This window comes from Colletotrichum costaricense (genome assembly GCF_030867565.1).
Source record: "Colletotrichum costaricense strain IMI 309622 chromosome Unknown Scaffold_1.1, whole genome shotgun sequence".
NCBI classification, from domain to species: Eukaryota; Fungi; Ascomycota; class Sordariomycetes; order Glomerellales; family Glomerellaceae; genus Colletotrichum; species Colletotrichum costaricense.
In genome coordinates, this window is record NW_026848230.1 from 1,069,790 (window position 1) to 1,096,844 (window position 27,055).

Sequence of the window (27,055 nt, forward strand, 5' to 3'; positions counted from 1 at the left end):
CATCGGCTTAAAAGCGGGGCCTCACCGAAGTCCGCTACCGGCAAACCCGGCACATGTCTCCTGCCTATCTTGGTCGTGCAACTCTCACTTCACGTAAGCATCATCTCAACCCCCTCAACCGACTGGTGACTCACGTGTGGCCGCGTTCTTCCACGACGACTTTTGAGTGTCTTTCCCACCATCCAAGATCGTACAATTACCTTCTTGCGAATTATCTGCGTCATGGTAACTAAACGAGTGGCCCGGTATGGCGACTGGGAGAGCCCAATCACTGTCGATACTGTGACCTCCAAGAGCTGGTCTGTATCATCGCCTCGAGTCCATGTAAGTGATCTGGTAGACGTGACGACCAATCGAAGTGCATTTACTGATTGATGCAAAGCGTCAATCGGGACGGGCGTACTTCATTGAGTCGAAGGATGATGGACGTAAGGTTTTCGTTGAGATTACCAAGAACGGTGGCCTCAAGGATCTCTTACCAGCACCCTACAGCGCCGGCAACACAGTTTACGAATACGGTGGCTCTACTTACGACGTCGCCGCGGATGGTCGCATCATCTTCTCCAACCGTGACAACACCGTCAAGTCCCTTGATGTCGACACTGACAAAGTCGTTGATCTGACTGGCGACTCAAAGCTGCGATACTCCAACTTCAGCGCCAACCCCACGAACCCCTGGGTCTTGGCAAACCAAGAGGATCACACCATCAACACGCCTCACGAGATTCGGAATTACGTCGTCGCTATTCATGCGGACACCGGCGAAGTCAAGCGCGTTGTTGAGGGCGCTGACTTTTACTACACCCCTCAATTTAGTGCTGACGGGAAGAGGCTGACCTGGATGGAGTGGAATCAACCCAATCTCCCATTCGCATCCGCCAAGATCTTCGTTGCGGATTGGACGTCAGAAGCGACAGTCGAGAACGCGGTCTTGGTTGCTGGCAATAACCGAGATGGCGCTGCTGAGCCTCGATGGGGCCCGGACGGAAGTTTGTTCCTCGGCATTGAGGTTGATGGGTTCCGGAGACTGTTCCGTCTAGCCCCTGGTGCCGAAAAGCCTACACAAGTCAAGTTGAGCGGACTGGATAACGCTGAGATCGGAGAGATCAGATGGTATCAGGGAAGGTTGGCAGACACGAAAGCTTCCAAGTTGCACGACGTATAACTAACATCGCCATAGTCAAACGTACGCACCACTTTCGGAACGTTACGTGGCTGCGGCAGCGATAACTTTCGGCGAGGCCCAGCTCATCCTCATTGACCTTGAGAATAACGATTGGAAACCCACCGGGTCATCTGGCATTTGCGGCATTGTCAACGACGCGATGGCTCGCCTGGACGACAGATCCTTGCTCCTTGTTGCGGATGAGGCCGGCTCTCCATCTGCTTTGTACAAGATCGATATTATCAGTGGAAATACAACGATTCTTCGAGGAACCACAGACGAAAAGCTGGACGATGCACTATTTTCAAAGCCGGAGCTTGTGAAGTTCGAGTCGAAGGGGAAACCATCTCGCACAATCTACAGCACCCTGTGGATGCCAAAGAACCCCAAGTTCATCGCCCCGGACGGCGCGATGCCTCCCTTAGTCATCTCCTCGCATGGCGGGCCAACAGGCTACACCGGCTCTGGTCTCAAGCTGCGAACTCAGTATTTTACTGCACGTGGCTATGCCTATCTCGCGCTGAATTACACGGGCTCGACCGGCCACGGCAGAGAGTATCGCGAGGCACTCTTTGGAAAATGGGGCATCGTCGACGCCGACGACGCAGCTGAAGTCGCCAAGCACTTGGTTAAAGCAGGCAGAGTCGCCAAGGTGGGCATCGTCGGTGCCAGCGCTGGAGGCTACAACGTCCTCCAGGCCCTGGTCCGCCATCCCACAACCTTTGACGCCGGATTCTGCGTCTGTGGTGTGAGTGACGTCAAGAAGCTGGACGAGTCCACGCATAAGCTAGAGTCCGAGTACATGGGCGCGCTTGTTCTGGATCCGGGCATGACAGACGAACAAAAGGAGGAAAGATATCGTGAGCGAAGCCCCCTCTACCACGCCGAAAAGATTGGGGCTCCGCTGTTCCTCCTTCATGGCGTCGCGGATACCGTGGTGCCGATCGAGCAAGCCCGGCTCATCTACAAAGCTGTCAAGGATAAGGGAGGGGATGTGAGAATCAGGGAGGTTCAGGGCGAGGGCCACATGTTTGGTATGCCTGGAAGCCCTCGCCTTTGGCTAGAGGAAGAGGAGACTTGGTGGAGATCATACCTGCTCTGATAAACATTGGGAGAAGGCACTTCTTATCAAGCTTCGATGCCATATTACATTCATTTAAAATGAGGATAAAACCGGACGCAGCATAAGTCTATTAATTCTTAAACTTGTTGGGAGTAAGCAAAACTCTTCTCGCATGCAAAAAGCTGGCAAAAGACCTGAGGACTAATACCAGTCGTCATCGTCGTCGTCGAGTGACTCTCTGCAGATCATCTCAAGATCTCTCTTCTTCTCCTTGCGCCTCTGCTCAGCATCATAACTTGCGGTTGTTCTCTTAAACCAGAGAATACCCCTGTTCGCCCTTCGGGGATTGGTTGGACCACGTAGGTGAGAAAGGTCGATTTTCGGCTGAGTATGAGGCGGCTCGATGTTAGCCGTCTCAGCGTCGTCAGATACAGTGTAATAATACCCAGTAAGCCTCAGCTCGGCACCCTCCTCCTCAGTCAACCCTTCCTCCTCTACGACTTCCCTGAACCATCGGTGCCACATCTTCGATTCGTGGTGACTGGGGTACATACCTTTCAACTTTTTGAATTCTTCGTCCTCAAGGTGCTCTTTCCAGGCAAGTTGCCGTGCTTCTTTGAGGGATGCGGGAAGACCGTAGAACTTGACAGAGGAGTATTTACCCTCACCCAAATCGAGGCGGACGAATCTAGTGTCCTTGCTGTCAATGATGGGGCGGAGACGCCATTGGTAGACATGTTGCTCGTCAAAATTGCGCAAGCACGTCTCTATGATGACCTCGCGAGTGCGACGAAGGAGGTTCTTGCTTTCTCTGGCGCGCGTCTTCCAAATGTCGATGCAAGGCTCCTCGTCAGAGCTTCTCAGCTCCTGAACAGTTGGCAGTCTGGACGAAGTCTCGGCGTAAATAGTAAAATGCTTATGGTCATAACACTCTTCAATATGCGTGCCGGCGGGGTATGAAAACAGATCATCCTCCCACTTGCGAAATGGAATGAAGTCGACGAGGTTTGTATTCAGCACGGGTTTCTCTGTCGCAAGTTGATGGAACCCATCGGGGCAGGTTTCCAAAGCAACAGTGGGGACCTCGACCGCCTTCAGGTTTCGGCACCTTATCATCGTCAGCCAGAATAAGTCCCATGGCACCGGGCCACATCCCTGTGTGGTATCACTGGCGAACCGGACATTGCAAGGTGTACCGCGCTGGTCAGCACTCAACACAGTGATGGAAGAGATGAGGTCTCGATATTCTGGCCGGACGAGATGGTTCAGGGCTGTGATGGCCTCGTGGCCGCTGAGAAAACTAAAGTTGTTTTGGGACCAGAAGAGGGGCGCTGCTTCGGCGTGCACCTGTCTGTTGGTCAACAGTAGCCCGAGTCCCTTGCGCTGATCGCAGCGGCACATGGTACTCCCAGGCCAGTAATAACCATCTAGATCCCACATAAGCCGGTGAGGCTCCTCTGAAATTACGATGTCTTTGAGCAGGAAAGCGGGGGGCTCTAGTAGTCTAAGACGATCGGAATGCCAGAAACAGTCAGATTTGTGTTCAATGTCCCTTCTCTTGGGTTCGACGAGTATGAACTCATAGATGAGGTAGCGGATGTCAACTGGGAGCTGACCGAGGCAGAAGAGTCCCTTCCGAGGTTGGATATATTTTCCAGGTGTAGGACGAATGTTAAGAGTTAGGGCGGACATGGCTGGCGTGATTTTACCTGTGTTATCCAGCTTGTTGGGAGAGTTCGTCATGATAGTCTGTCGAGGCTTGGTCGGAGGGCAGTGGATGGGTTTCTTGGGACTGAAGTCGTGTATTTGTGAGTTTGTTTTGTGTGTTGTGTAGATGTAAAGTGCTTGATAGTGATATGTTTCATTCAGGTCGCAAGCAGCCGGCACCTTCCTTTTCTATCTAGGATTCATTACAATTACGCTCAGTCTGCGAGACGAGCTGACAAAAGACAATGATGAAGAACAGTTGCCATGGATTTCGTATTTACTTGCAGCATCTAAAGCAGTCTTTGGGATGTTCGCGGTTTATTGGATGAACAATGCCTTGTATGCGTAGTTCTTCGGTCAAGGTCAAAGAATCTTTGAAAGTGGTACCCGGCTCGCCTTTTGAATGAGCACGGGTTCTTTTTGAAGCAGACTTCGAGTACATTCTTGCAGGACGTGGACGAAATAGAATTTCGTTTGTTCCGATAGAGACTGTTCAGTAAGAAAGCCTGCAAGGAAATGTTCCTCGTGACAAGCTGCCTAAGAAACTACAGTGGAATAAAGGTGAGGAAAATTCTTTGAAGGAAGCCCGTGTATGCTGAAAGATCTGCCTTGTTGTGGCTCCATGTCAGAGGCATATTCTTCGCTTACTGGATAATTTGGGAGAGCAGCGAGGGGATGCAGGCGAAACGAAAGAGTCGCAAAGTAAACATTCATACATCCAGGTTTAATAAGGCAGTTGGCAACAGCTAAATTTTGCCTTTCAGACCAGCGTGCTAACAATCCGGATCTGTGATTGAGATGATTGATGTAGCTCGCCATTATCATTAGGAGTTCGTCCTGTCCTCAAAGGAAATCGCTCACCTCATCCAAACCCCTCATTGTCAACGGTCGCCACCAGACGGGTGCTGAATCGCGATCGTGTGGGATAGACCAAGACCACTAGCTCCAACAGCCGAATCCGCCACCCTAAGAACAATGGATCCAAGGAGGCAAACATGGCTCTCGCTCCATGCAGAAGAAAAAAACTCAAACGTTCTCCTCTCCCCTCCGACTTCACCGAGACTAAGCAGAATTTCTGTCCGCTGATATCAAGCAGTCTTACTCCGCAACTGACAAGTCCTAGACCACAATTCTCGATCCACAATGTCGACACGATAACGCTCGAGACCTCGCTTGTGGATATCGAGCATGCGAGCCGCGATGACATCCCAGTAAGAGCTGCTGTAAGCTAAGCCACAACCAGTAGGAGGGGCGTAGGATCAATCGGATGAAAAGAACAAAGCACCAACGCAACTCCTCACTCCCCGTCTCTCACGCCGACGGACTGCTCGTAGGCGTCACTTCGAGACAAGGCAGCGCAACCGTGCTCCTTGATCTCCTCACAAAAGCCATGTTTCGCGGTCCAGGCTAAGGGAGGGAGAGTTAATCAGTCTCAAGGCTCTGATTCGTCCGGTTCATGCATCCTCTAGCTCGTGTCGATGCGATCAACCGCGTCCAGAAAGCAGGGAATCCAACCAAGGGTATGTCATAACCGAGCATCATCTCAGCTGTCCACTGCGAGCGGTGACTGGGGGAGGGCAATTTGGGGGACTCGGGAAGAAATGTCGAGAAAGAAAAGCTGCATGTTTGGCTCTGTTTCCCTCGCTATCCCTCCCTCATCGTGCGTCGGCGGTGCATGTGGTGCTCAGAAGTGTGGCGGGTGTTTCTGGGGTCGATTGGTGTCTCGCATAATGGATGGTCAATCTAGGCCTATCAAACCCCCGGGACAACCCCAGACTCGACGTCACAGACGGTGGACGCACGTCAGCTCACACCACCCTCCTCATCCTTTTCCATCTACGTCATGCCCCAAGATGCCACAGAGCTTCGCAATGTATATAGAGCATCAGCCACACCAGAAAGAACAGTCTTTAACAAGCCAACTCGAGGCAACTCTACTCTGTGAAAACCAGACTTTTCAGATTATCGTGAACCCGAAACACAGAGTTTCCCTACAGTACCACATATTTTTCCATTATGCCATCATCAGTAAAGAACCACAGTGCTTCTGTGGAAGGTTAGTCAGCTCTGAACATCACCTTACCCAGGTAGAGTGTCAACTCGAAGAGTCGTGAGGTTGCATCCGTCACTAACACGACTCGTCCCACCAGCCGCAACTCCCCACAAGGTCTCCTCCGCCAAAAAGGCAACGGCCGCTAAGGTCGACGAACGGAAATCGCAAGTGACGCCAAAGAAGGTCTCCTCAGCCACAGCCGCCGCTAAGGACAATGTATCGACCAAAGACCACGCTACCACCACGCCGGTAACAAAGAAGGTCTCTTCCTCCACACACAAGCCCACATCATCGGCATCCAAGCCTGCAGCATCAGCCTCAAAGACTGCATCGTCTGCATCGAAGCCAGCCACATCCTCTGCTCACAGAACCGCGGATCACGCATCCAAGACCGCTTCATCATCCGCACACAGAACAGCCGACCATGCTTCCAAGACGGCCAAGTCAGCATCACACACTGCCAGTAAGGCTGCCAGCGGCAGCAGTGGCGCAGATCTTGTCAAGAAGATGCAGGAGAAGAAGACCACTCAGTACACAGAGACGACTGGCTCAGACATCGTGAAGAGAATCCAAGCTCGCAAGGCCGCGGCCGCAAAGGAAGCGGCTAGGAAGGAAGCAGCAGCAGCACGGACTCACGAAGACAACTTGCCCAAGAAGAAGCCCGCAGTCGCCGCGGCACCACAGGCTGTACCCAGAGCTCCCGTCACAGTACCCAAGGCCGCACCCGTCAAGAAGCAGGCCGCCCCTATTCCCGCACCTGCTGTCAGGAATGTCCCTGCTGCTACCACCAGCCCAGCCAAGGTCGCGAAGAAGGAGAAGGTGTACGCCCCTGGCGCCCTTGTGCCGACTGCAGAGCACGAGGCCAGAAAGGCCAAGGCTGCCACGCCGAAGAAGGAGAAGCAGTACCACCCCAGCGCCCTTACTCCCACGAATGAGATTGAGGCTCGTCGCGCAGCGAAGAAGGCTCAGGCCGGAGGTCCTGTGGGCCAGGTCACGGATACCGTCGGTAAGACCGTCGGAGGCGTTGGCAAGACTGCCGGCGGAGTCGTTGGTACTGCCGGCCGGACCGTTGGCGGAGTCGGACGGACTGCCGGTGGCGTTGTCGATGGCGTCGGCAAGGCGGCTGGCGGTACCGTCGACGGCCTGGGTAGAACCGTTGGCGGCGTCACCAGCGGCCTCGGCAAACAGGTCGGTGGCACCGTTGGAGGTCCCCTCGGCAAGGGTGTCCAGGGCGCCACTGACGGCCTTGGTAAGACTGTTGGCGGTGCCACCAGCGGCGTTGGCAACACTTTGGGCGCCGCTACTGGTGGCTTGAACAAGACGCTGGGCGACACCACTGGCGCTCTCGGCCGTGGAGATTTGATGGGCACCGTCGGCGGTGTCACTGGTGGAGTTGGAGATACTGTTGGAGGCGTTGGCAAGGGATTGGTGCGTCATCATCCAGTACTCGAATGGCTACGTGGGATACCTTGATATTAACATGTTTCCAGGGTGACACTGTCGGCGGTACGCTCGGAGGTGTTGGTGCCACAGTCGGCGGACCGGTTGGTGGCATCGTCGGCGGAGTCGGCAAGGGCGCCGGCGACGCAGTCACTGGTATTACCGGAGGCCTGGGCAAGGGCGTCGGTAGACTTGGCAAGGGTGACGTCCTCGGCGGTGTTGGTGATGTTGTTGGCGGCGTTGGCGATGGGTAAGCAACTATTCTTGTTCAATTACGATCAATCTTGCCCTACTAACGTTGACACAGCGTTGGCGGCCTTCTCGGCGGTGTTCTCGGTGGTCTCGGAGGCGGCGGTCAGGAGAACAGCGGCGGCCTCCTCGGAGGTGTGCTTGGTGGAGGTGGTGACGGAAAGGATGGCGGCGGCGGCGGCGGCCTTCTTGGTGGTGGTGGCGGCAAGGGTGGTGGAGGTCTGCTGGGACTCTGAGCTGTCATCGATTAGGAACGTGTAACAAGTTTGTAACATCATTTGGGCGATGGGCGAAGATTATGATGGAAAAGAGATGAGAGATTGCGTATCACTTCCGGAAGGTTGTAAAACAGGCAACAAATCAAGCGAACATTTTCAACTTAACACCATGAATTTTCATTCTCACAACCTAAGTTTAGGCTGTGATCGGAAGGTTTGTATGATATATACGAAGCGCATTACGAGAGCATGAATCTTCACGTTACTTCCCGTATGTGATTGAATGACAGGATTCGACTTACAGTATCAGTGATATCCCATTTAGTCCTGCAAGGGCCCAAAGAACCTATTGATTAGTTACCGATTTGGAGCGAGCTATTAATGCTGATGAACATGTACCGATGTGTGATACAAAATACTTGACTGTAGACATGTTCCTAAAATCACAGGGGCCATCACACTCAATCGTTGGTGACCCTGTCACCCCAATCCCAAGGACGTGGTGGCCCCTTGGTCACTTGCTTGTCTCCCGAATTAAGGTGAGACATACGTCAGTCCTTGGCTAGCATAGTCCCTGGGTCTAGATTCCAATAGACTCTTCACTTTTCAAAGTTGGCTTGTAGAATTGTTATTCATTCCAGTCTCAAAGCACCGCGGCACGTGTCAAGCATTTTGATACCTGCCGTGGCCAATTCGAAATAGCGCAAAGTAAGTAGTCGAAATAAGACAATGGCGCTTCACCATAAACTTTGCTTGCTCAGGTGTAGACGAGGAATATTTGGCGCAGTGACAAGACAATTTGAAGAATCGAGGAGCACGAGATATGACAGGGAGACATTACCTTGTCTAGTGATTGACATCAACCTTGGTCCACTGAAGACAGAACAGGCCTCAACAACTGTGATCAGGTTTAATGAAAGGAGTTCGAATTTCGAATTTATAAGGGAGTTTGTGTTGGTTATTGTGTCGAGTCACCTCATAAAGTAATTGGCCTTTTAGCAAAGTAAGGCCCATACCAAATAGTTATCCAGCGGGAGACAGTGTCCGAAGAAATATTCGCGTAGAGCCACAATTTCCCAGCGAGCTTGGAAACCGTCCAAATCTAGCATAGCCAAGCATCGATCAACCATGCAATCCATCGTTCATCTCATCGCCCAGCCGTCTTTAACCAGGTCATTTTTTTCACATAGACCCAGGCCTTGCAGAGGAATCCCCGTCTGCGAAAACTTATGTAGACAAGTAATGTGGTATTAAAATTACGGAATAGATGGTACTGTGGGATTAACACCCGTCTTACACCAAGTATAACACCGCCATCGCCGGCACGATGTATAATAAAGCCGACATGGTATCAACACCCCTCAGCCCCTGCTTCTATAGGAAGCTTCTAGTTCTTGTCCTCGGGGCAGTCTTTCTTGTAGTCGTCGCCAAGCTGGCCGCGGACAGCACCAGGTACGGCAAGGCTTGAGTGAACATCGGTGAAGAATCCCTCGGGGTTTTCCTCAATCTGGCTGACCTTGAAGCCTGAGCCGGTGTCGACACCGGTAGCGTTGACGCCGGTGACGAAGGGGCCGGTCAAGCAGCCGACGCTGCGGCGGACGTTTTGGTATCCCTCGACGGCGACCGGGTTAGGGAAGGCGATGCTGGTGAGGTTGGGTTAGTATTCTGATTCAATCAAGCTATTTTTACATGGGCTTACCGAGGGGGGCCAGCCTTGCCCTTCTCTGCCTGGTGGATGTGGGTTGCCGTGCGGGCGGGGGACTGGTACTCGCCCTGGAAGTTGACCAGGGTGATGTTGTAGCAGATGACATTCTCCTTGGAGTTGATGCCGTAGTTGAAGTAGCCGATGGCTCCGGCCAGTCCACCAGTGAAGGTGTTGTTGTTATCGACGACCTGGTCAGGTGTAGCGATCACGTCGTAGGTCGAGGTGAAGTGAAAGGGGCCGGAAGAGCCCCAGCTGCCCTTGCCTCCCTTCTTGGTCCAGCCGACAGCGTGCTTGATCTCCTCGACAATGGGAGCGGCGGAGGCAGCAGTAGCCAAAGCCAGGGGGATGATAGCGAACTTCATTGTGATGGTGTGGGAGATAGTGAGTGACTGGGGATGAATGTACAGTTAGGATTGATAGATACTGGAAGAGGTGGATGAAGATGAGATGATGTGATACAGATCGGAACTTGGTGACAATGAGGGAGTTCTCATCTCTGTATATGTAGTAAACCTCGATATCCAGGTATGAGCTACATCTCAGGTGCATCTTCGGCAAGTACGGTCATTTCCCCTCAATTCCACAGCGCCTCTACACTCACTTGCATCATTGCTACGGCCTGGTGATGTGTTCGCTCAGCCAAGAACCGGAGGAACGATCAAGCGCTGTACGCCGGCGCCATTACCGCGGTCTGGGCTGTCGTGATGAATGGGCCAAGGGAATTGAGATTGCGGTGTTTGCCTCCCGTTCTCCCGTAGTCGCCGCGGCGCAGCAAATCGTCGAAAAGTTGGGAGCTTCTTGGCACGTTTTCCTAATCCGGGGAACATCGAATACCAGAAGCACGGTTATGACGCCGCCGATCACTTGGGACTCGGCAGCGGAAGCGCGACTTGCCGTCCACAAGTCAACCAAGTGGGAGAGTTTATGTCCTGTTTAGGTTCGTCCGGTAGCGTCAATATTTCGAGGCAAGCTCCTTGGCGGTTGCTTGGCCCTCTCCCCCAAATATGCTCACCGCGACGCGCCGGATCGTTTGCCAATGCAGCCCAACAGAGAATCTGACGTGGGAAACACTTGGCTTTCGCGGCTTGCTACTGCGGACATTTGAAAATCAATACTCCGCTGGCAGTTTTGACGATCTTTTCCATCCCACCCGCGCCAGAACACAGCCCGTTTTGGGCGCTCTTTCAGGAATCAATTGCTGGGCATCTTCCGGAAAGCCTCACATCCGACGGAATATCGTCTAAAGCTAAGTAAAATGCTTTTTGTGCTTTTTTCTTCTTCTCCCTACCAAGTTCAAGTCAACCCTTTTTTTCGCTCGGCATTTGCAAAAATGACACCGGCGCTGTTGTTGGATCAGCAATGGTCTTGGCGATGAGCCAGAGCCAATAAAGTGAGACTTGTCTGACATCGCTGGGAGCACGTTATCTCTGTGGTATGAACCCCCATGTTTCTTGCCCTTCAACTAGACTCGACCGCAACTATGTTCCATCGCAAACGTTGTGCTAAAACAGGTTCTTGAAACTCGACTGACTATTTTGTAGTGATTTTCGGTGACCCAGGTACAGATCCCCCGCCGAGCTCCACGCAGATGTCATGTAAGCAGTCAAAGAACAGGCAACTGGAAACTATCTGCATTAGATGTTTACATCCAGCAAACACATCAAGCCACGCAATTACGATTATTCGGAAGCTCATGCGCGCTCGGCCTTCGTCATATGCACGAATTGGAAGATCGGCAACGTTATCGACAGGAAACAGCCACCTCGCCCGGGAAGAGGCCGGAGAGACTCGAGGCTATTGGCTTTCACCAACTCAGCTCCTGCATTGACATACGTACAATTGGCAATGTGGTAAAAATCTTGCCCTATTGAGGCCATACAAGGTGAGGTAGTCCATGGGTTAGGCCCTCGGCAGCTAGCTGGTCAACAGTTGGCGCCTTGGAAAGCATCTCAAACATGCAAAATCGACAAGAAATATAGTGGCTGGGTCGGCATCGCTACGGTTCTAGGATCTATGCACTTGTCTGCATCTCAGGCTACGACTTGAGGAATCCAAAATGCTAGTTGCATGTGGTAATGTCGTCGATCAGCTTTATCAAGCTCTTCTCTTGGACAGTCGTTAGATGTGAGTTTTCATGGCTCGGGCCACAATCTCGACAATAGAGTCTGACCTACGACGAGAGATGCAGAACAATCGTACAGGATGAATCAGTCTTCATCGTTACAGTCTCAGTTGGAATGCACCTAGCTTCGGACTGTTGGGTCGATTTCGAGGGTACATTAGCTGAGCAGACACTTGCTCGGCTTCGCTGTGCCCACACTAAACAACGTCATCCTTGGGTGGTGGTAGGGATATCGTTGCTAAGATTTGGTTGCTGATGGCAGCCATCAATTGGCTGCTGAAGAGACAGAACTCACATCTGCGAGAAACCGAGATCACTGCTAGTAAGTATGAGTTCTCTTTCATGCTTCCTAGTCTACTACCTCTGGCTCGCTGCATACATTCCTGGGCAAGAGCACAAGGACTTCTGCAGAAGAGCCCGAAGCTTTAACCTCCGAGGAGGGATACGCGTAGTGTTCCTCCTAATAAAGAGGTCTGAATCCCGTGGAGCCCTGCTTTCATTTGAGAAGTATCACCAGCGCGCCTATTTGCGCATGATAATCGCATCGATGAAGGTTCATTCGCCCCTTTTCTGGCTTTCGGCTACTCGGTCGGACCATAAGTTGCAAGGAAACATCAGCGGAAGTTTCGGACCCTGAAGGCCGCCAGTAAACAAGCTTTTCAAAAGGGGCTGATCACGAGCTGGAATACAGGGGATATCCAAGACTTTCAGATGAGTTGCTAAGGCTTGACAAGTTGCAATAGTTGAGCCTCCACATTGAAGATCTTCAGGGACGGGGAAAAGACTAGTGAACTCGCCGATTTTATGGTGTAATTATGATTCGTTTTATTAATATCATGCTCAAAGTGCCCAGTGATGATCCGCGGAGTTGAAGCACGAGCCACATTCATTAACTCTACGATATTGAAAGTCTTCTCAGAATGCTAGAAACCAGCATGAATAGCTCGCAATGGGTTCGTAGCTTTCATCTAGCGTGCCGTTCATCCGATGTTCGAGCGAGTCACAGGGAATCTCAGCTCCACGGGTTCCGGGCAAGTCTTGCGGAGTTTAGACCCCGCTTGAAGATATAAAGACTGTTTGCCAAGCCGTTGTATCGACATACTTTCGTCGCAATCAGCATTCAACTTCCATCATTCTAACTATCAAATAACCAAACATGTTATCTCTACTTCACTCTGTGATTCTGGCATTCGCGGGTATTGCTGCTGCTGGCTCACTCGAACCCACCGCAACTCAAAGCGAATGCACAACAACGATAACGGTTCTTGATCCTGGCTTCACTGGCGATTACCAGCCGACGAGCACTATCACAATCTACAACCAGACAGTCACAATTGGAAAGCCTACAGACTGCCACGGCTGCAACCACGTCACAACTACTGTGGAGCCGGCGCCTTGGTGGGGTGGGATCGGTCCGGAGATCCAGAAGGTTATCTATGTCCACGCAACGACACCAACTACGATCACGTCACCCGTCTGTGCGACATCAACACCGTCTTCTACGAGTATCCCATAGCCCTGGAGGTAGTATAAGAGAAACTTTTATAAAAAATTCCTTATGAGATTGTACTTCGGAAATCAGGGCATTGGCTGGGGTGTTGGATCGATCACGTTTACACTTGAAGGGCTGAACATGGAGTAACTACTTGTGTCTACCATGATACCTGACCAGTATATGGTTGTAGCATCAGTGACCGACAATAGTATTGAGATAATTGCGCTCTGCAGAGATCCTTCGTGAATTGAGAACCTATGCTCAAGCTTCCCATAGAGTAGATGTAGACTTGCATTGTACTAGCTGGTTTATTACAGACTTGAAAAATATCTATAAGTCTTCGTCGTCAGCATCTTACATCCAGACAAAACTTAGATGGCCTCTTCAATCCCCATAATACGTTTCCCGTAAAGGGAAGAGATGCTTGGAAGCACCACCGTTTGAGGCTACATGTGCTTGTGAACAAGTACTTAGTCAGACCAGGCCGAAAGCAACGCTGAAGCTGCCCAAATCGTGTGCCTAGTCTCTCTCGGTGCTCTGAATGGTGTCATTGCCCACCGCAATTTTCAATACTTCACAGCTGAACAAGTCTCGTCTTTTGTTAAGATCATTCACACGGGATCATGAAGTAATTAGAATAGTCTCTTGCGTAAAATTATATAAGTTTGAAACATGAATTCTAAACATCCATGTCCACCCCAAAACCACCCCAACCCCACAGAAGCTATGTGTACCTAGGTATGTATCAAGTATACAACTTCCACTTGACTCCGTTGCCCAAAGCTGATGTGGACTGAAGAACAGATCTTCCCTAATGAAAGAGCAGCAGATTAGGGAATCCTTATTCGTGAAGAGACCAACAAGGTTCAGATCTTATTGGATGGGTAGGCCGCCCAATATTCCCAAGGCTCGGCTTATGTCATTGGTGTTGAAGCCGATATGACCCAGCGCGTCGATAATTTGGTTAGGTACCCAGCCGTATACGTCCTTTAGGGCGGAGACTATGGGCGCAGCATCATTGCCAACCACACTTTGAAGTGCCGAAGCCGCCAGTCCGCCGACAAAACCATTCTGCTGCAAAAGTTGCGCAATATCCAGTGGTGCCATGCCAAAAGCACTGTGGAGACCCCCCGCTATCTCCCCGGCGCCGAAGCCTGCTTCCTTCATGGTAGATGTTACCTCTCCAGCATCTTGGTTGAAAGCTTTTTGTAAGACGTCTGCCACCGATTCGATCCCTGTTATGATGTCCTGTTCAACTTTGCCTGCCCACGCAACAGCCGAGCTCAACAGACTGTTGAACACTTGCCCAGCGTTTTGCTCGATGTTGTTGAGAATGGACGACAGGAGATCGCTTATGCTTTGAATATGCACGTCAACTGTGAATTTTCCGAAACTGCAGGTTGCACCCTCAAAATCGAAGCTACCCCAGACTTGCAGGATGATGTCCGAAGAGCTTGTGCTTAGTGCGAAATTCGCATCGGCCGTTGCCTGCAAATGAAGAGAGCCTAGACCGACCCCACTGAGCGAAGGTAGCGATATAGTGTCATTGATGCCGTACTCAAACGCGGCGCTCAAGTTTTGAGAATCGGACAAAGTGCAACTCATCTTCGAGGTTAGCAGCCCGCCGAAGTCCACGTCGAAAGTAATGCCGCTCGCTGTAATGTCGGCATCCAGGTTGACACTTCCTGACTCGAACAGACTCACAGTACCGTTGAGGTGCAGGAAGGGCGAGGCCGACGTCTGGAGCTCCAACACTGCGCCACCCGATTGCACCAGATTCTTCGTCGTAGCATCTTCGATCGCCTTTTTCTGTGCTGCCGTAGTGACAAGCTGATTGTTTTTGATGGGATTGCCGCTGGTATCCACCTTGACGGAAAACCCGGTGCCATTTCCGATTATCGAGAATATGCTGCCGAGCTTCAGGGGAGCCATCTGGATGCTGGCTGTCAGCCCTTTCGTGAGATCGATTTCCACGTCGCCGTAGAACTTGATGTCAAAGATGCTGGCAACTGCGCTGAAGCCATAGTCCATGTTGGAAAGCGACCCGTCGGGCAATACTACAGGTTCCATGGGGTTTGCAGACCATTGGAAGGATAGATCGGTAAATAACACCGGTACATCCACAGGACATTGAGAATTCGTGAAGATTGTAAACACGTCTTCCAGGCTCATCTGAGACACATAGAAGGAAACGTAGAGGGGTGTTGGGACATCTTCGATCATCTGGCAAACGACCACGAAGTTGTCATCGTCAAGTACTGTCAGAGGGCCGCTGCCAGAGTCACCAATGTGCAGTTGACCCGATAGACCAATCGCTGCACTCGGTGGCTCAAAGATGACTCCGATGCCTACGCCAAATGTATCAAAGTGCACACCCTTCATTGTTGGTGGGGCCGGAAGAGAGGAATGATCTCCCTCGATCACCACGCTGAAGTTGGCCTCGGTGTTGTCGATGACCATGGACACATCGGCCTCGAATTGCTTTCCGAATATATTGAACGGGACGTTGCCAGTAACTTCAAAGATGACGAACTTGAATAGTGGGTTGATGTCAATTGTAGCGGTGGGTTTGTTGATGGCCAAAACGGCTGAGCCGCCGAAGGGTACGTGCATGGCATCGAGGCTGATAGAAAGGTGAGTGCCCACATTGCCCGATTTGAAGGCATAATTGATAGTAAGTGCCATCTGAAGCTGTTGGACGGTAAACAGTGATCCGAAAAATTGCAGCGCATCATCTGACTGGGCAGGCAGCTTTTTCAGGTCTATCCCCGCTCGAATGGCAAGTACATCGTTGTTAGTAGTATTACAAGTGAAGCTAGTCACGACAATGTCCGGAAGCGAGACCGGCCAGGTTCCGCCCAGAAGCTGTACGAGAGTCTTGAGCGAGTATAAAGCTTGCGTTGAAGGCTTGCTTTTAGCCTCTGGTTGCTCCGCGGTGTATGCAATGCCCATCATATAGGTCGCAAAGGTGCAGCTCGCGTAGATTGGATGTTGGGTGAAGAAGTCATTCACGGGCTTGACCTGTGGCTTTGAGGAATCTTTCCAGAGGTCTCTGAAGGCCACCGTGAGCGGGTCGTTCTGATTATTGTTGATGAAGGTGATGAAGTCCATGGTTTGGGTCATGGCGTTGACGTTAGCTTGCCCCACGCCATATGGTCCGGTGCTGATACCTGATAAGTAAGTAAGCCGCGCCAAAGGGGCATTGGACGTTGCATTACTGACGATCAGCACCGAGGCTGGTCGTTTGAGTCGAACTGAAACTGTGGTGTTGGCCGGTACTATTGCGATTGAGGTCAAGGTGCCGATATAATTTGTCCCGTCTTGGGTAGCCTCACTAAATGAGTCGTAGACCGTGACGCTGAAGTTCAAGCTATTTGAGAAAGATATGATGGGGGCAGACATGATAACAGTCATTTAACCCCCAACTTGATATGAGAGAGGATTTTAAGCAAAGGAACGAGATTTCTGAAAGCCGTGGCGACTGTTGTTGTGGTAGCAATGTATGTTACTGAACTATACTAAGAGGGATGTCGAGGGGCCGTCATTAAGACTGCTATACATGCTCCTTTTAAGTGCTTCAAAGTGCTACACGTGGATGAACCCGCCAGTGTACCCGTTCCTTCCGAATTAATCTAGAAGCATCTACTCCCCTTGCCGATGGTGCTCAGAATGCTGTGGGGCCTTGAGCTCTGGACTATGCATGTAACTGCAAACATCTAGGCCATTCGGGCTAGGACAGAATGGCCAGGTTCTTCACCACTTCGAGAGTTATCTCGTGGGCTGATCATGCCACATTTCACACGATAATTAGTGTGGTTCTCGGTGTGATGGACAGTCTGCGTAGCCTCAATCTATGGGCGTGGCCAGCTAACTCGGCACAATGCTGAAAACAGTATTTCAGGGCTGCATGTTTCAAGCCTTCTAGACCGAGGAAGGCGGCTAGTTGATTCGAGTTGATGGGGAGACAGAGTAAATTGCGGCTGAATACGGCCGGAAATGTAGGCCTTTGCGGACTGACTCTCCTACGTAAGGTACTTAAGAGGCAACCTCGACCATTCCGGCTGGGAGCAGTAAGTTCCGGGTTGGGTTTGGTCAGCAGTGAATCATGGGCTGATTGAAAATGGCATGCTCTTCTTAATTGCTTGATGGTGCAGTTGCCTAGGACTCTAGACCCCAATTTATCAAAAGTGAAAGAAATCTTTCAGCCTCACCTGACAAGACGTGATTGGGTAAGGACCGAGGGGAACGGCCCGGACGGGAATATCCTAGGCCAGAAGAAGATAGTGAATGTGAGGACACGCGCTAGCGGAGCAATCAGACGGTTGAATCAATGTCAAGAATTCATTGTTTCAAGCCTGCGTACGAATGTGGAGGAGAGAGGGGAGGGGGGGGGGGATGGCTGAATGTACCTAGCCCACGTTTCCTCCGGGAGTCAGGTGTGTGCCTAACTACATGGGCTGTTTGAGCGGGCATTTCTGATTTCACTCGTTGAGGGTTCTAGGCCGCCGTCCTGCAAAATTCCAAAATCCGAGTAAGGCACGCTGGGTGCAACTTCAACAGCGACGACAAGATTCAGACCAGAACTGTTTGCGTCTATGTCCATTAGCATTGCAGCAGCAATTTCATTAAATAGCTGTGAAGAGTGCCAATTTTTATATCGAGTCGCATCTACGATCATTCCTACTTACGATTACCTTACCCGATTCAATATTCTCGAATCGCTTCCCTCTCGTCAACTCGGCCATTCAAGCTTGTTGTCTCTGAACAATCATGGGTCCTACTACTACCAATCCAACTGCTACAATTACCAACAACTCGGGATATGGTGTGGACATTTACGATGTGTTCAACCCCAGTAGCGACCCCAGCACGCCGGTGCCTTTGACGTACACGCTACTGGCCACTGTACCAAACGGCGCCGTTGCCCAGCCGGTGCAAACCATTCATTTTGCCAGCCAAGTGCAGGCCATGTTAAGCGGCACCATCAAAGAACTCAACGGCAACTACTACCAGCAGTTCCCTGTGGCCGTGCTGGCGGTTTCCCCCTTCGCAGACTCGAATGCCATCACTATCACTAGTGACATGCTGCAAAGCATGGTGGACTCCTTCAAGTTCATCAAGTACGTGCAGGCCAACCCCTCCTCGCAGCTTTCCACCAAATTCAACACAGCCCTGGCCGACAAAAGCCAGGAAGATGCGGTCGATCAGCTTTTCAAGGGCACTGGCAGCTTTCAGTTGTGCACCCTGATCACCTGGACAGCGGTTTTCACCTGGCAAGCCCAATTCACAAGTGCCTGGCAGGGTACCTACTACCTTTATAGCGGGGGGGACAACAGCGCAGGCAGCACTTCAGACTCATCAGCACCAGCTCTACAAGGAACGCTGGCCATTACGGCTAGCGCAGATGCCAGCTCGGCGGTGCTGACAATGGCCGGCACAGGCAACGTGAACACACCAGTTGTGATGGCAGGAAATGGCACAATGCAGGAAGAAAACCAAGGAAATGGCAACCTATCTGTGGCGTTGACCCCGGCCTGGCTAAACTTAACCTCAACGAACGACACGTCAAGCTATGCCATTGCAGCATCCTTCGTCGGCAAGATCAACGACATTGAAGTGGCCGGCAGCACCAACCAGCTGAGCATCCCAAGCTCCTCGGATGACTCGAATTCCTCTCAGACTTGGCCACTTATCAAGCATATTATCGATTCCGTTGAGAGCCTGACCACATCGTTGGTAAACATTGGCTTGTTGTATTACATGGTCAAAGACTTCAAGCAGGACGCGATGCAAAAGAAGAACGACGCGCAACAAGGTGCCACCAGCAAGTCAGACGCGAAAGACAGAGAAAGCAAGGCCGAAGCGGATTCTAGGGCAAGTGAGGTTTCGCAGGTGAACAAAAAGTCGGAATCGAACAAGGCCACTATACAACTCGCGCAACAACAGTCCAGGGATGTCGCTCAGTCTCGAGCCATCCAGATCGACTTTAATGCTATTAAAGGGCAGGAGCAGAAGCTAGCAGAAGCTCTGGAAACCGGACCTTCGTCAGACGCTGTGGTGGAAGTGGCTGAAGATCTTGAAGCCGCTGGTAATAACCTTGGAAAAGCAGTCAGCGAGAACGCGACTGAGGAGGCTCGCAACGAGGCTTTAACTGATGCCTCTGCCAGTCTCAAAAATACAAGCGCCAAAATTGATCAAGAGCTGAAAGGCGAGGGAAGCCAGCTCTCACAGGAACAGGAAGGCGCACTGAAAAGCAGCGAGGTGGCGCTGGATAAGGCGGATGCGCAGTCCAATGCTGTAGAGAAGCTCCAAAAGGAGGAAGAGGATCGTGCCAAAGATGATGTGAAGAACAAGGTAGAGGAAAGTCCGTTTGACGACTCTGATACCAAGGCAAAAGGCACCGGTGAGGGAGGCGAATCTCACGATATAAAGATCTAGGTCAGATTGGTCGAACATGAATCGTTAGGGTTACTCCAAACATGGTTGAGTGCTTGGTTTTCGGAAAGAGCTTTAGGGACTATCATTTAGTTACAGACAATTGGATTCTGTTAATCGAATATCGTAGGGTATCTAACAGTAGGCAGCCTGGAACTATAAGTCCAGTCGGCAGCCGTGGGGAATAGTGATAGTAAGGACTTCGATGATTGTAGGCACACTGAATGAAGCCCAAGCAGGGCTTGATTGCTCATGGACCACACATGGGAAAGCTTCCTGCATACGCTCTCGGATTCATGGTCACCGTCACGTACCGCTATCTCTGGTCCAGTGACTCTGCAAATGTTTCAGTCTTTTTGCATCCAACCCCTGCCCCAGCCACGTTGTACTGTCTCATTGTGCATTGGTGGAAAAACGTTTGCCACCTCTGTAACACTACTGTCGGCTCTCTGCGAGACCTCTGCCTCTGAGATTGTAGATATTCCCAGTCCTGACGATCGCATCGTACTCGAGTCTGGTGAAACTGGCGAGACCACCGAGTAGAGCGTATTTCGAGTACCCGTATCAGTGACCGGAGAGACATATGCCGGGGGAGGCGAATTCGTCGTGGCGGTTGGGTCGTAGTTATCAGCTGGCAGCTCACTCAGCTGGGTCGGGGGATCAGAGTCCAGCTCCGCGACATGTCGATGGACGCCGGTGACCCCACTGGCCGCGACGGCTGCTGCTGGGTCGAGCTCGGATATCGGTCGTGGATCGAGTTCGGACATTGGCCTCGACTCTCCGCTTAGTTCCGATTTGTATGCATACACCTCGCTTTGCTCTGGTCGTGACTTGGTACTCCCCAGAGCAGCGGCACCTAATGCTCCTCCCGCGGCTGCAGCTCCCATTTCTGGTCCAACGTTTGCATTCGATGACATTGCTGCGGCATCGGCTAACTTTTTTTGACGATATTTCATGAAGAACTTGTACCCGATGAACATTAGAAGAAGAACGGCAAGAATAATACCAATCGCAAGTCCAGCTTTCGCGCCATCGTCCATACCACTTCCACTGTCAGGTGTCGATGTAGTTGTCACAGTCGCCGTAGTGATGCCTCCAGACCCAGTGCTCGTGGTAGTAACCACGGTTGAGGATGATGTTGTTGATGTAGATGTGGCGGCTGTCGGGACGGCTCCGGTCACGTAACAGTTCCGGATCTGATTAAAGATAGAGCTGTACTGCGTACAGCTGGCTTCAAGCTTGGTGATGTCGTCGAGATCGTCGCTGTACCAAGAAGACATTCGACTCCTGAATGAGGCATAGGTGACGGAGAGTTCTAAGCCAGAGAGTGTAGACGTATAATCGCAAGCCGTAGCCCCCCATGACATTGACGTGGTTGGCGCATTATCCAGGACGTCAGCTAGGTCCTCAGCGCATTCTGAATTTTGACGTCGGATCTGTTGTGAGCGGGCGTAGATGTCCGGCCGAGCCGATGCCGGTTCGGCAGCCGTAAGCAGGCCGGCCAAGAAACCGAGGGCGGAAGCGAGTTCGGAACGCATCGGGGCGGACGCTAGGAGTCTGATTATCAGATGGGTTTCCAAAATCAAGAGCCCATGCGTCCACGCGGTCTGGGGAAGTGCGGGACGGAGGGCATTTGTGTTTAGATCTAGACATGAGATATTCCGCCGTCGACGGATTGACCCAGAGACAACGTGATCAAGAAACGGGACCACGCGGCCATTGGAACCCCGGCAATCTGTCCAACAAATACACTACGTCAACAGCACCCGTCACATTCCGTGATTTTCGCTGTCCCATCCTGCAAAAGTCTGCACTATCGCAACTCCACCATCCATACTGCCTTGTAATCCACCGCCGGATGGGGACTATCATCGCTCGGCCACTGCTAATTATACAGAGGTGCAGCTGCCAAGCATGAGCGGACCAACAGCGACGGTTCGTCCCAATGGGCCAAGAATGGTCCGGCCTGGGATCTCAGCCACGGTGATTGCGCTGAAGAGGGCTGTGTTGTAGGTGATCAACAAGAAACCAAGACACCAAGTTACCCAACATGTGGGGAGACGTTGTTTCTCTCGGGTTCATCCAATTGGATCGGGATCGTCTTTTAGATGAAACAAGATGGGTTTATCCGCGTTCGCCCTACTGCTTGTTGAGCGGACGAGTCTTTGGGATGTGAGAGCCGGCAGCAGGTCGGCAGTGGAGTTCTTGGGGGAGATTTGATGTGGATGGTTTAGGTTGTTGTATCTTGATTGGAGCTTCGCTACCAAGGTTTCTTTTGACTTTTTCTTACTTCGATTGCTCCGGTCGCTAGCTGGGTTGGCAGCTCTTCCGGTACTGGAGCGGGGTCTCCAGCTGTACTCGAGTAAGGTTACGAAGCTGATCCCCGCCATGGCAACAGCAACAAATCATTTTGGTCAGTTTACGCGACCTTAGTGAATCATGGGCTTGATCAGATGAAGAGCAGATTCTGTCTGGAAGAGAAATTCAGAGACACGCCACCGTGACGTACCAGGGCTATGGGAAATGGGGTGACTGAGGCTGGGCCTAGGAAAAAGCATCCAGAAACATTCTTGGCGTTGAGGTCGTGGGACTGACCAAATGAGGGGCGGGTCTGGATCAACGGGAAGACATAGGAAACTCCGAGACAAATCTGATCTAATCGGCAAGATCATAGCTCTTGTTGATGTTGTACAGTTTTCACATTGTCGTGTTTCTCTTCGTTCTTTCTATGCCTACCACGCACTACTGGCACTGATGTCTTCTAGAATATCTCAGCGACCGGCAAATCGATCTCTCCCGGGCTTTGAGCGCTACTAACGACAGTTTAGCAGACCGCCGTGTTTCCTAACTATGTTCGGTACATTTGGGTCAGTGGCCCGCCCTCCTGGCATGGTATCGCCCTGCTCATAGAGCACTAGAATGAATCCGCGACTCATGACCGGCAGACCAGGAACCTTATGAGGCGCCTTTTTGGGGGGTCAATCTCAACCCCAAATCCCCAAAGAGAATATTTACAGGGCACACAGGTGGGCCGTCAAGGGGCAGAGCTGTCCGCTCATGTCCGCTAAAGTGGTGGATCAAACCTAGCACAGGGGGAAGGCAATTAAGCTCAATTTAACCTCGTCGTGTCCGTGGAACGAAAACGAACAGGTGTCTTGTGACAAGTGATGGTGAGATAATAAGAGATCTAAATGGTATCAAATGCTGGTCCAAGGAAAACTGACAAAAAAATAAAGAAGAGATCGGCAGACTCATCAAAGCCATCATAATATCTCGCCGGCGCATCCGTGACCGCCTCTCGAGCTGTCAACCCCGGCCGGAGCGCCGACAAGGTGGTCTCAGCCACGCACACAACTCCCGCGTCCTGCTCTCCAAGCTCCTCGGAGCGCACACCAGTGCAGCCAAGCTTAAGCCCCCCCCACACATGCAGTTTTCCCATCGTGAACCTTGTAGTCTTTTCACTCGTTGATGCGATGTTGCCAAACTTCTTGCTCAGCCCTTGCGCTGTAGGTGCTCGCGCCCAGAATGGCCCTCATCTGGTCGACGCCCAGAAACATGACCTGACGTGCAACGAACCAGCGGATGCCCTCATGGCAGGGCGGACTCGTCAAGCTACCACGGTAGGTCCAGAACTCGTTGAACTGCAGCACGCTGTTCAACGCCGGCATGTGGTCAATCTCGATCTCCTGCTGGACGCCGACGTCGTTGAAGCCGATCATGGGCGGCAGCTGGTTGAAGAAGGTGTTGTTGGCATTGCCGGGGTCCAACCGGATCGCCAGCACGGCCTTCTCGTGGCCCTCCTCATCCACGTGGACGAGGTGCAGCTCCGCCTTGGACCTGTCGCCGTTAACCGAGTGGTCGGCGGGCGAGTGGATATGCCAGCCCTTGAGGTAGAGCTTCATGTCGTCGTAGGTGAAGGACGGATTGCCTGTGTATACGCCTTCCGGGTGCGTGACGGTGAAGGCGGGGCCATAGCCCCAGTTGTAAAAGTTGCCCGCCGTGTGGTTCGGGTAGTCGAACCGGAGGATGTGGTTCAGCGCCAGTCCGTTGTTGAGGCTGAGCGCAATGGGCGATTGTTGCGTGCCGGTCTGGCACAAGGTGTAGTCTGAGTGCCGGCGTCAGTACATGTAGTCCAGTCTAGACCATCAAGGACGATCATTTAGCACGAATGCGACTTTAACTTACTTGGATTGAGTCGGCCCCAATTGAACGAGGCCTCATAGGCCCAGTCCGAAGCCGGCAACGGAGCCATTTCTGCACGCTTCCTGTCTGCCATGGCATAGTGGTTCTGGTGTCCCGCACATGCGAGGACATCAGACGCCATGAGCAGCGCGCCAAGGAATACTGTCGTGATCATTATGATAGCGGGATCTGAAGAAACTAGCTGCGATTTGCGATAGACCTCCGATCGTAACCTATTACCGTGAGGGCCTCGTCAAGCTTTATACTCTATTACACGGCAGCGAACTGCGGGGCGAAGCACGGAAATCCTCCTGGTCGGCCTGTATAACCTTAGGGAAGTGGGTTCATTTCCGCCTCCCGTATGCAGTGTAGCCGGCCTCGAGAAATCCTCCGAAGAGGGAAGGACGAGAACCTCGAGATGCATGACTGGTAGAACGTTGTAGCCGCCGGAGCCAAGACCTGCTAAGCAAAAGTAAAGGTAAGGGAGCACTGCTTTATCGTCAGATTCTGAACCCTTGATGCCGCGTTTTCCATAATGCTTGGCGCGCAGGACACTCTCTGGGCGCGCCGTATTAGAGATGCGCCGGAAATGATGGGCAGAATCAACGCATGAACCCGAGTACAGGGTAAACTCTGCATCGTTATACCGCTGGCTTTGCGTGAACCCCCTCTAAAGGTACCGCTATTATCGCTGTTTTGTCCGTAAATTGCCCGTATTATTAGCCTTTCTTTATCAATCATATCCCGCAAGCACGGGGCAGAGATGGGACGGTGGCGTAAAATTACAGGATGCGTTAGTTCTAATGGACAGGACAACCTGGGCACGGCTGGGCACGGCTGGGTGAGATACGCCCTACCGGTGGCTAAGTCCTTCCTTTCTACAGCTTTTTGACACTTGGCGGCGAGGCCGTTGTGTACCTTCGTGTGGCTTGGCTGACGCCTCATCGAACGTGTTTGTGTTTCTACCAAGACTCCGAGGCGGGGAACCTAACCCATTTGCCCTCAATTCCTTGGTCGAGCCCTGGATCACGGCATCTGGAATGGCGCTTGGTCCAAGATCCATCCGTACTCACGGTATGTTTCTCATCCTCGACTATCTTGGCCCTAGGGAGAGACAGTACCAGTGAACAGAGCAAAAGGGGTTTGGTCCGAGCACGTGGTCAGAATGCTGATGCGGCTTCCTCCGGCGACACAAAGTCTAGACTCGGACAAGACTTAGACCACTTATGTGAGATCTCATCTGGACGTGAATTGAGGCTGGTTAATATCTGATCGTGAATTAATTCGTGGAAATCACGAGTGCCAAGAACTACTGCAAGAGTGTGGGCAGCCATGCAAGACATGAGCAATCTGAGACTGGCGCTAGTTCTCAGGAGGGGCAAGCCGGAGGGAGGCTCAACATCGCTTTCAACTTCCTGCCCCCGGTTGCTGAGGAAACCTTTTTTGGATGACCTTCTCTTGATACCTTATCTCTTGAAGAGTCGACGGCAGTGGATCGCAGGTGGTCATGTTTGCTCTGGCCGCGAAATGGTTACAAGCCATCTTGAGCGGGTATAGCTTCACTCAATTCTATCGACATAGAGTTTTAATTTAGGAGCAAGGATGGCTATGGACAACAATGTGAGTCATTGGAGTAGAATGATCAACTCCCAACATCTGAAAACGACTTTCTTGTGCAGAAGTATTTCGCGGCTGATAGAGCCTAGTGCATAAAATTATTTGTTTCTCAAAACAGCCAAAGACAAGCATCGCAAAGTCACTATGAGCCCACTTGGCAGAATCACGAATTAAATCTATATTTAGGATAGTCAGGCTTTGGAATCCCGGCATATGATCTTGATGTAGACTAAAATGCAGGTTGTATTTGACTTACATGGACAGTAGTAAGGTACTATTGGAACCGAAGGAATTGCCACAAACTCTTGTGAACGAGATTCATCCACAGTGGATCATTGGCAAGGAAGGAATATTGTCAAGAAATGCTTTTGTGGAAGGTGAGAGCCGTGAGATACCAGATACAGAGATAGGGTATATACCAAGAAGAATATGGCTTTCTATGGGTTTCAGGCGAAAGAATAAGCCGGCTAAGTAGTTGATATGAATAAGGCAAAATTCAGAGGCAACGCGGTAGGACTGAGCAAGTTGCCTGAGCGAACATCTGTGAAAATGGAACGCTGCGCCATGTCGAACGACAACCTTGTAGGCCACATAGACTAACGTTCATTAGAAGCTTCAGTGTAAAGCGTTGGACAAGACGATAAGGACTTCTTTCTATCAAGGTGCCAGCCACTGTGTTTCTCACACTTCCCTCATCCATCGAATTGCAAATTCATATTTCCAGTTTACATCAACATTACCCACCACGGAATATCACTACATAGTGAGTATATCCAAATCTTCGTACAATACTTGACTCTATCTCAAGTATGCGGCGCAAGAAATGTAGATGTGGCCTTAGGAAGAGGAGCTAACAAGAAGCAGATCAGTCACACGAAAAACACATTCACGTCACAGCCGCCAAGATAGACTTTCGTTGAGGAAAAAAAATGGACTCACGCTGGGCTCTCACAGAAGAATGGTCTAAAGAGCAGGGTAACTTCACCATTTGGGACCAGGGATCCGACGACGCTGAAGCCCAATTCATCTACATCACACCAACTACCGAAGACGACGCAACTCCCGAGAAAGACAGCGCAGTTTCCCACATAGGACGCCGACAAGAGCTCGAGCCAGGCGTATCGCCAGAACAAGCAGATTTCGACGATGTTAAAAGGCCTTACAGGTGCGATGAGTCGAATCTCGCACCGGTAGAAGTATGCAAGATCCTCCTATGGGAAGTTCAACCTGCTCTGGCACGGCACACGACAAGGAAGGAGCCGCGTCGGTACTGTCTTGACCACGAGAAAGGCAAGTGTTGCATCGGCCACCGAATAGGCCCCGCGCAAAGGGCAAATATCAGACAAGGAACATTCCCACGAATAGGAGAGGCCTTAACGAAGCTGATTTACTTCTGTACGAATACGAATAGGATGTATGGGATGACCTCTGGCGAATGTAGGGTGACAGTATATGGTGTCGATGGTACTGCATGGGTTGATAATGGCTTTATCCCCGACCCAGTGAAAGTGAAGGATACCTAGTTGAGGGATGCATTCTTTGGTTCACTGTGAGCCAGTTGAGGTATTAGCAGTTTGGAAGGGGGCGGGAGCGTTTGGGTGAGG

General features: G+C 51.5%; 10 protein-coding genes across 10 annotated transcripts; 5 read left to right on the forward strand and 5 right to left on the reverse strand.

Moving 5' to 3' along the window:
- Positions 1–222: 222 nt before the first annotated feature.
- On the forward strand, positions 223–2,267 carry CCOS01_00405 (prolyl oligopeptidase; the record flags this gene model as incomplete). The annotated part of the gene is made up of 3 exons (XM_060448602.1): positions 223–324; positions 383–1,125; positions 1,181–2,267. 3 exons carry the CDS (start codon positions 223–225, stop codon positions 2,265–2,267), a joined length of 1,932 nt encoding a protein of 643 aa, XP_060320040.1.
- Positions 2,268–2,429: 162 nt separating this feature from the next.
- CCOS01_00406 (uncharacterized protein) lies at positions 2,430–3,971 on the reverse strand (the record flags this gene model as incomplete). Its single annotated transcript, XM_060448603.1, has 1 exon — positions 2,430–3,971. One exon carries the CDS (start codon positions 3,969–3,971, stop codon positions 2,430–2,432), a length of 1,542 nt encoding a protein of 513 aa, XP_060320041.1.
- A 1,980-nt stretch (positions 3,972–5,951) lies between these two features.
- On the forward strand, positions 5,952–7,913 carry CCOS01_00407 (uncharacterized protein; the record flags this gene model as incomplete). The annotated part of the gene is made up of 4 exons (XM_060448604.1): positions 5,952–5,991; positions 6,086–7,416; positions 7,479–7,678; positions 7,736–7,913. The coding sequence occupies 4 exons, from the start codon at positions 5,952–5,954 to the stop codon at positions 7,911–7,913; spliced, it is 1,749 nt and encodes a 582-aa protein (XP_060320042.1).
- Positions 7,914–9,282: 1,369 nt separating this feature from the next.
- CCOS01_00408 (uncharacterized protein) lies at positions 9,283–9,962 on the reverse strand (the record flags this gene model as incomplete). The annotated part of the gene is made up of 2 exons (XM_060448605.1): positions 9,283–9,538; positions 9,595–9,962. The coding sequence occupies 2 exons, from the start codon at positions 9,960–9,962 to the stop codon at positions 9,283–9,285; spliced, it is 624 nt and encodes a 207-aa protein (XP_060320043.1).
- Positions 9,963–12,878: 2,916 nt separating this feature from the next.
- Positions 12,879–13,238, forward strand: CCOS01_00409 (uncharacterized protein; the record flags this gene model as incomplete). The annotated part of the gene is made up of 1 exon (XM_060448606.1): positions 12,879–13,238. One exon carries the CDS (start codon positions 12,879–12,881, stop codon positions 13,236–13,238), a length of 360 nt encoding a protein of 119 aa, XP_060320044.1.
- Positions 13,239–14,090: 852 nt separating this feature from the next.
- CCOS01_00410 (uncharacterized protein) lies at positions 14,091–16,631 on the reverse strand (the record flags this gene model as incomplete). Its single annotated transcript, XM_060448607.1, has 1 exon — positions 14,091–16,631. The coding sequence occupies one exon, from the start codon at positions 16,629–16,631 to the stop codon at positions 14,091–14,093; it is 2,541 nt and encodes an 846-aa protein (XP_060320045.1).
- A 1,356-nt stretch (positions 16,632–17,987) lies between these two features.
- Positions 17,988–19,655, forward strand: CCOS01_00411 (uncharacterized protein; the record flags this gene model as incomplete). The annotated part of the gene is made up of 1 exon (XM_060448608.1): positions 17,988–19,655. One exon carries the CDS (start codon positions 17,988–17,990, stop codon positions 19,653–19,655), a length of 1,668 nt encoding a protein of 555 aa, XP_060320046.1.
- Positions 19,656–19,999: 344 nt separating this feature from the next.
- Positions 20,000–21,190, reverse strand: CCOS01_00412 (uncharacterized protein; the record flags this gene model as incomplete). The annotated part of the gene is made up of 1 exon (XM_060448609.1): positions 20,000–21,190. The coding sequence occupies one exon, from the start codon at positions 21,188–21,190 to the stop codon at positions 20,000–20,002; it is 1,191 nt and encodes a 396-aa protein (XP_060320047.1).
- Positions 21,191–23,110: 1,920 nt separating this feature from the next.
- Positions 23,111–24,009, reverse strand: CCOS01_00413 (carbonic anhydrase; the record flags this gene model as incomplete). The annotated part of the gene is made up of 2 exons (XM_060448610.1): positions 23,111–23,757; positions 23,838–24,009. 2 exons carry the CDS (start codon positions 24,007–24,009, stop codon positions 23,111–23,113), a joined length of 819 nt encoding a protein of 272 aa, XP_060320048.1.
- A 2,371-nt stretch (positions 24,010–26,380) lies between these two features.
- Positions 26,381–26,974, forward strand: CCOS01_00414 (uncharacterized protein; the record flags this gene model as incomplete). Its single annotated transcript, XM_060448611.1, has 1 exon — positions 26,381–26,974. One exon carries the CDS (start codon positions 26,381–26,383, stop codon positions 26,972–26,974), a length of 594 nt encoding a protein of 197 aa, XP_060320049.1.
- Between the last annotated feature and the right edge of the window lie 81 nt (positions 26,975–27,055).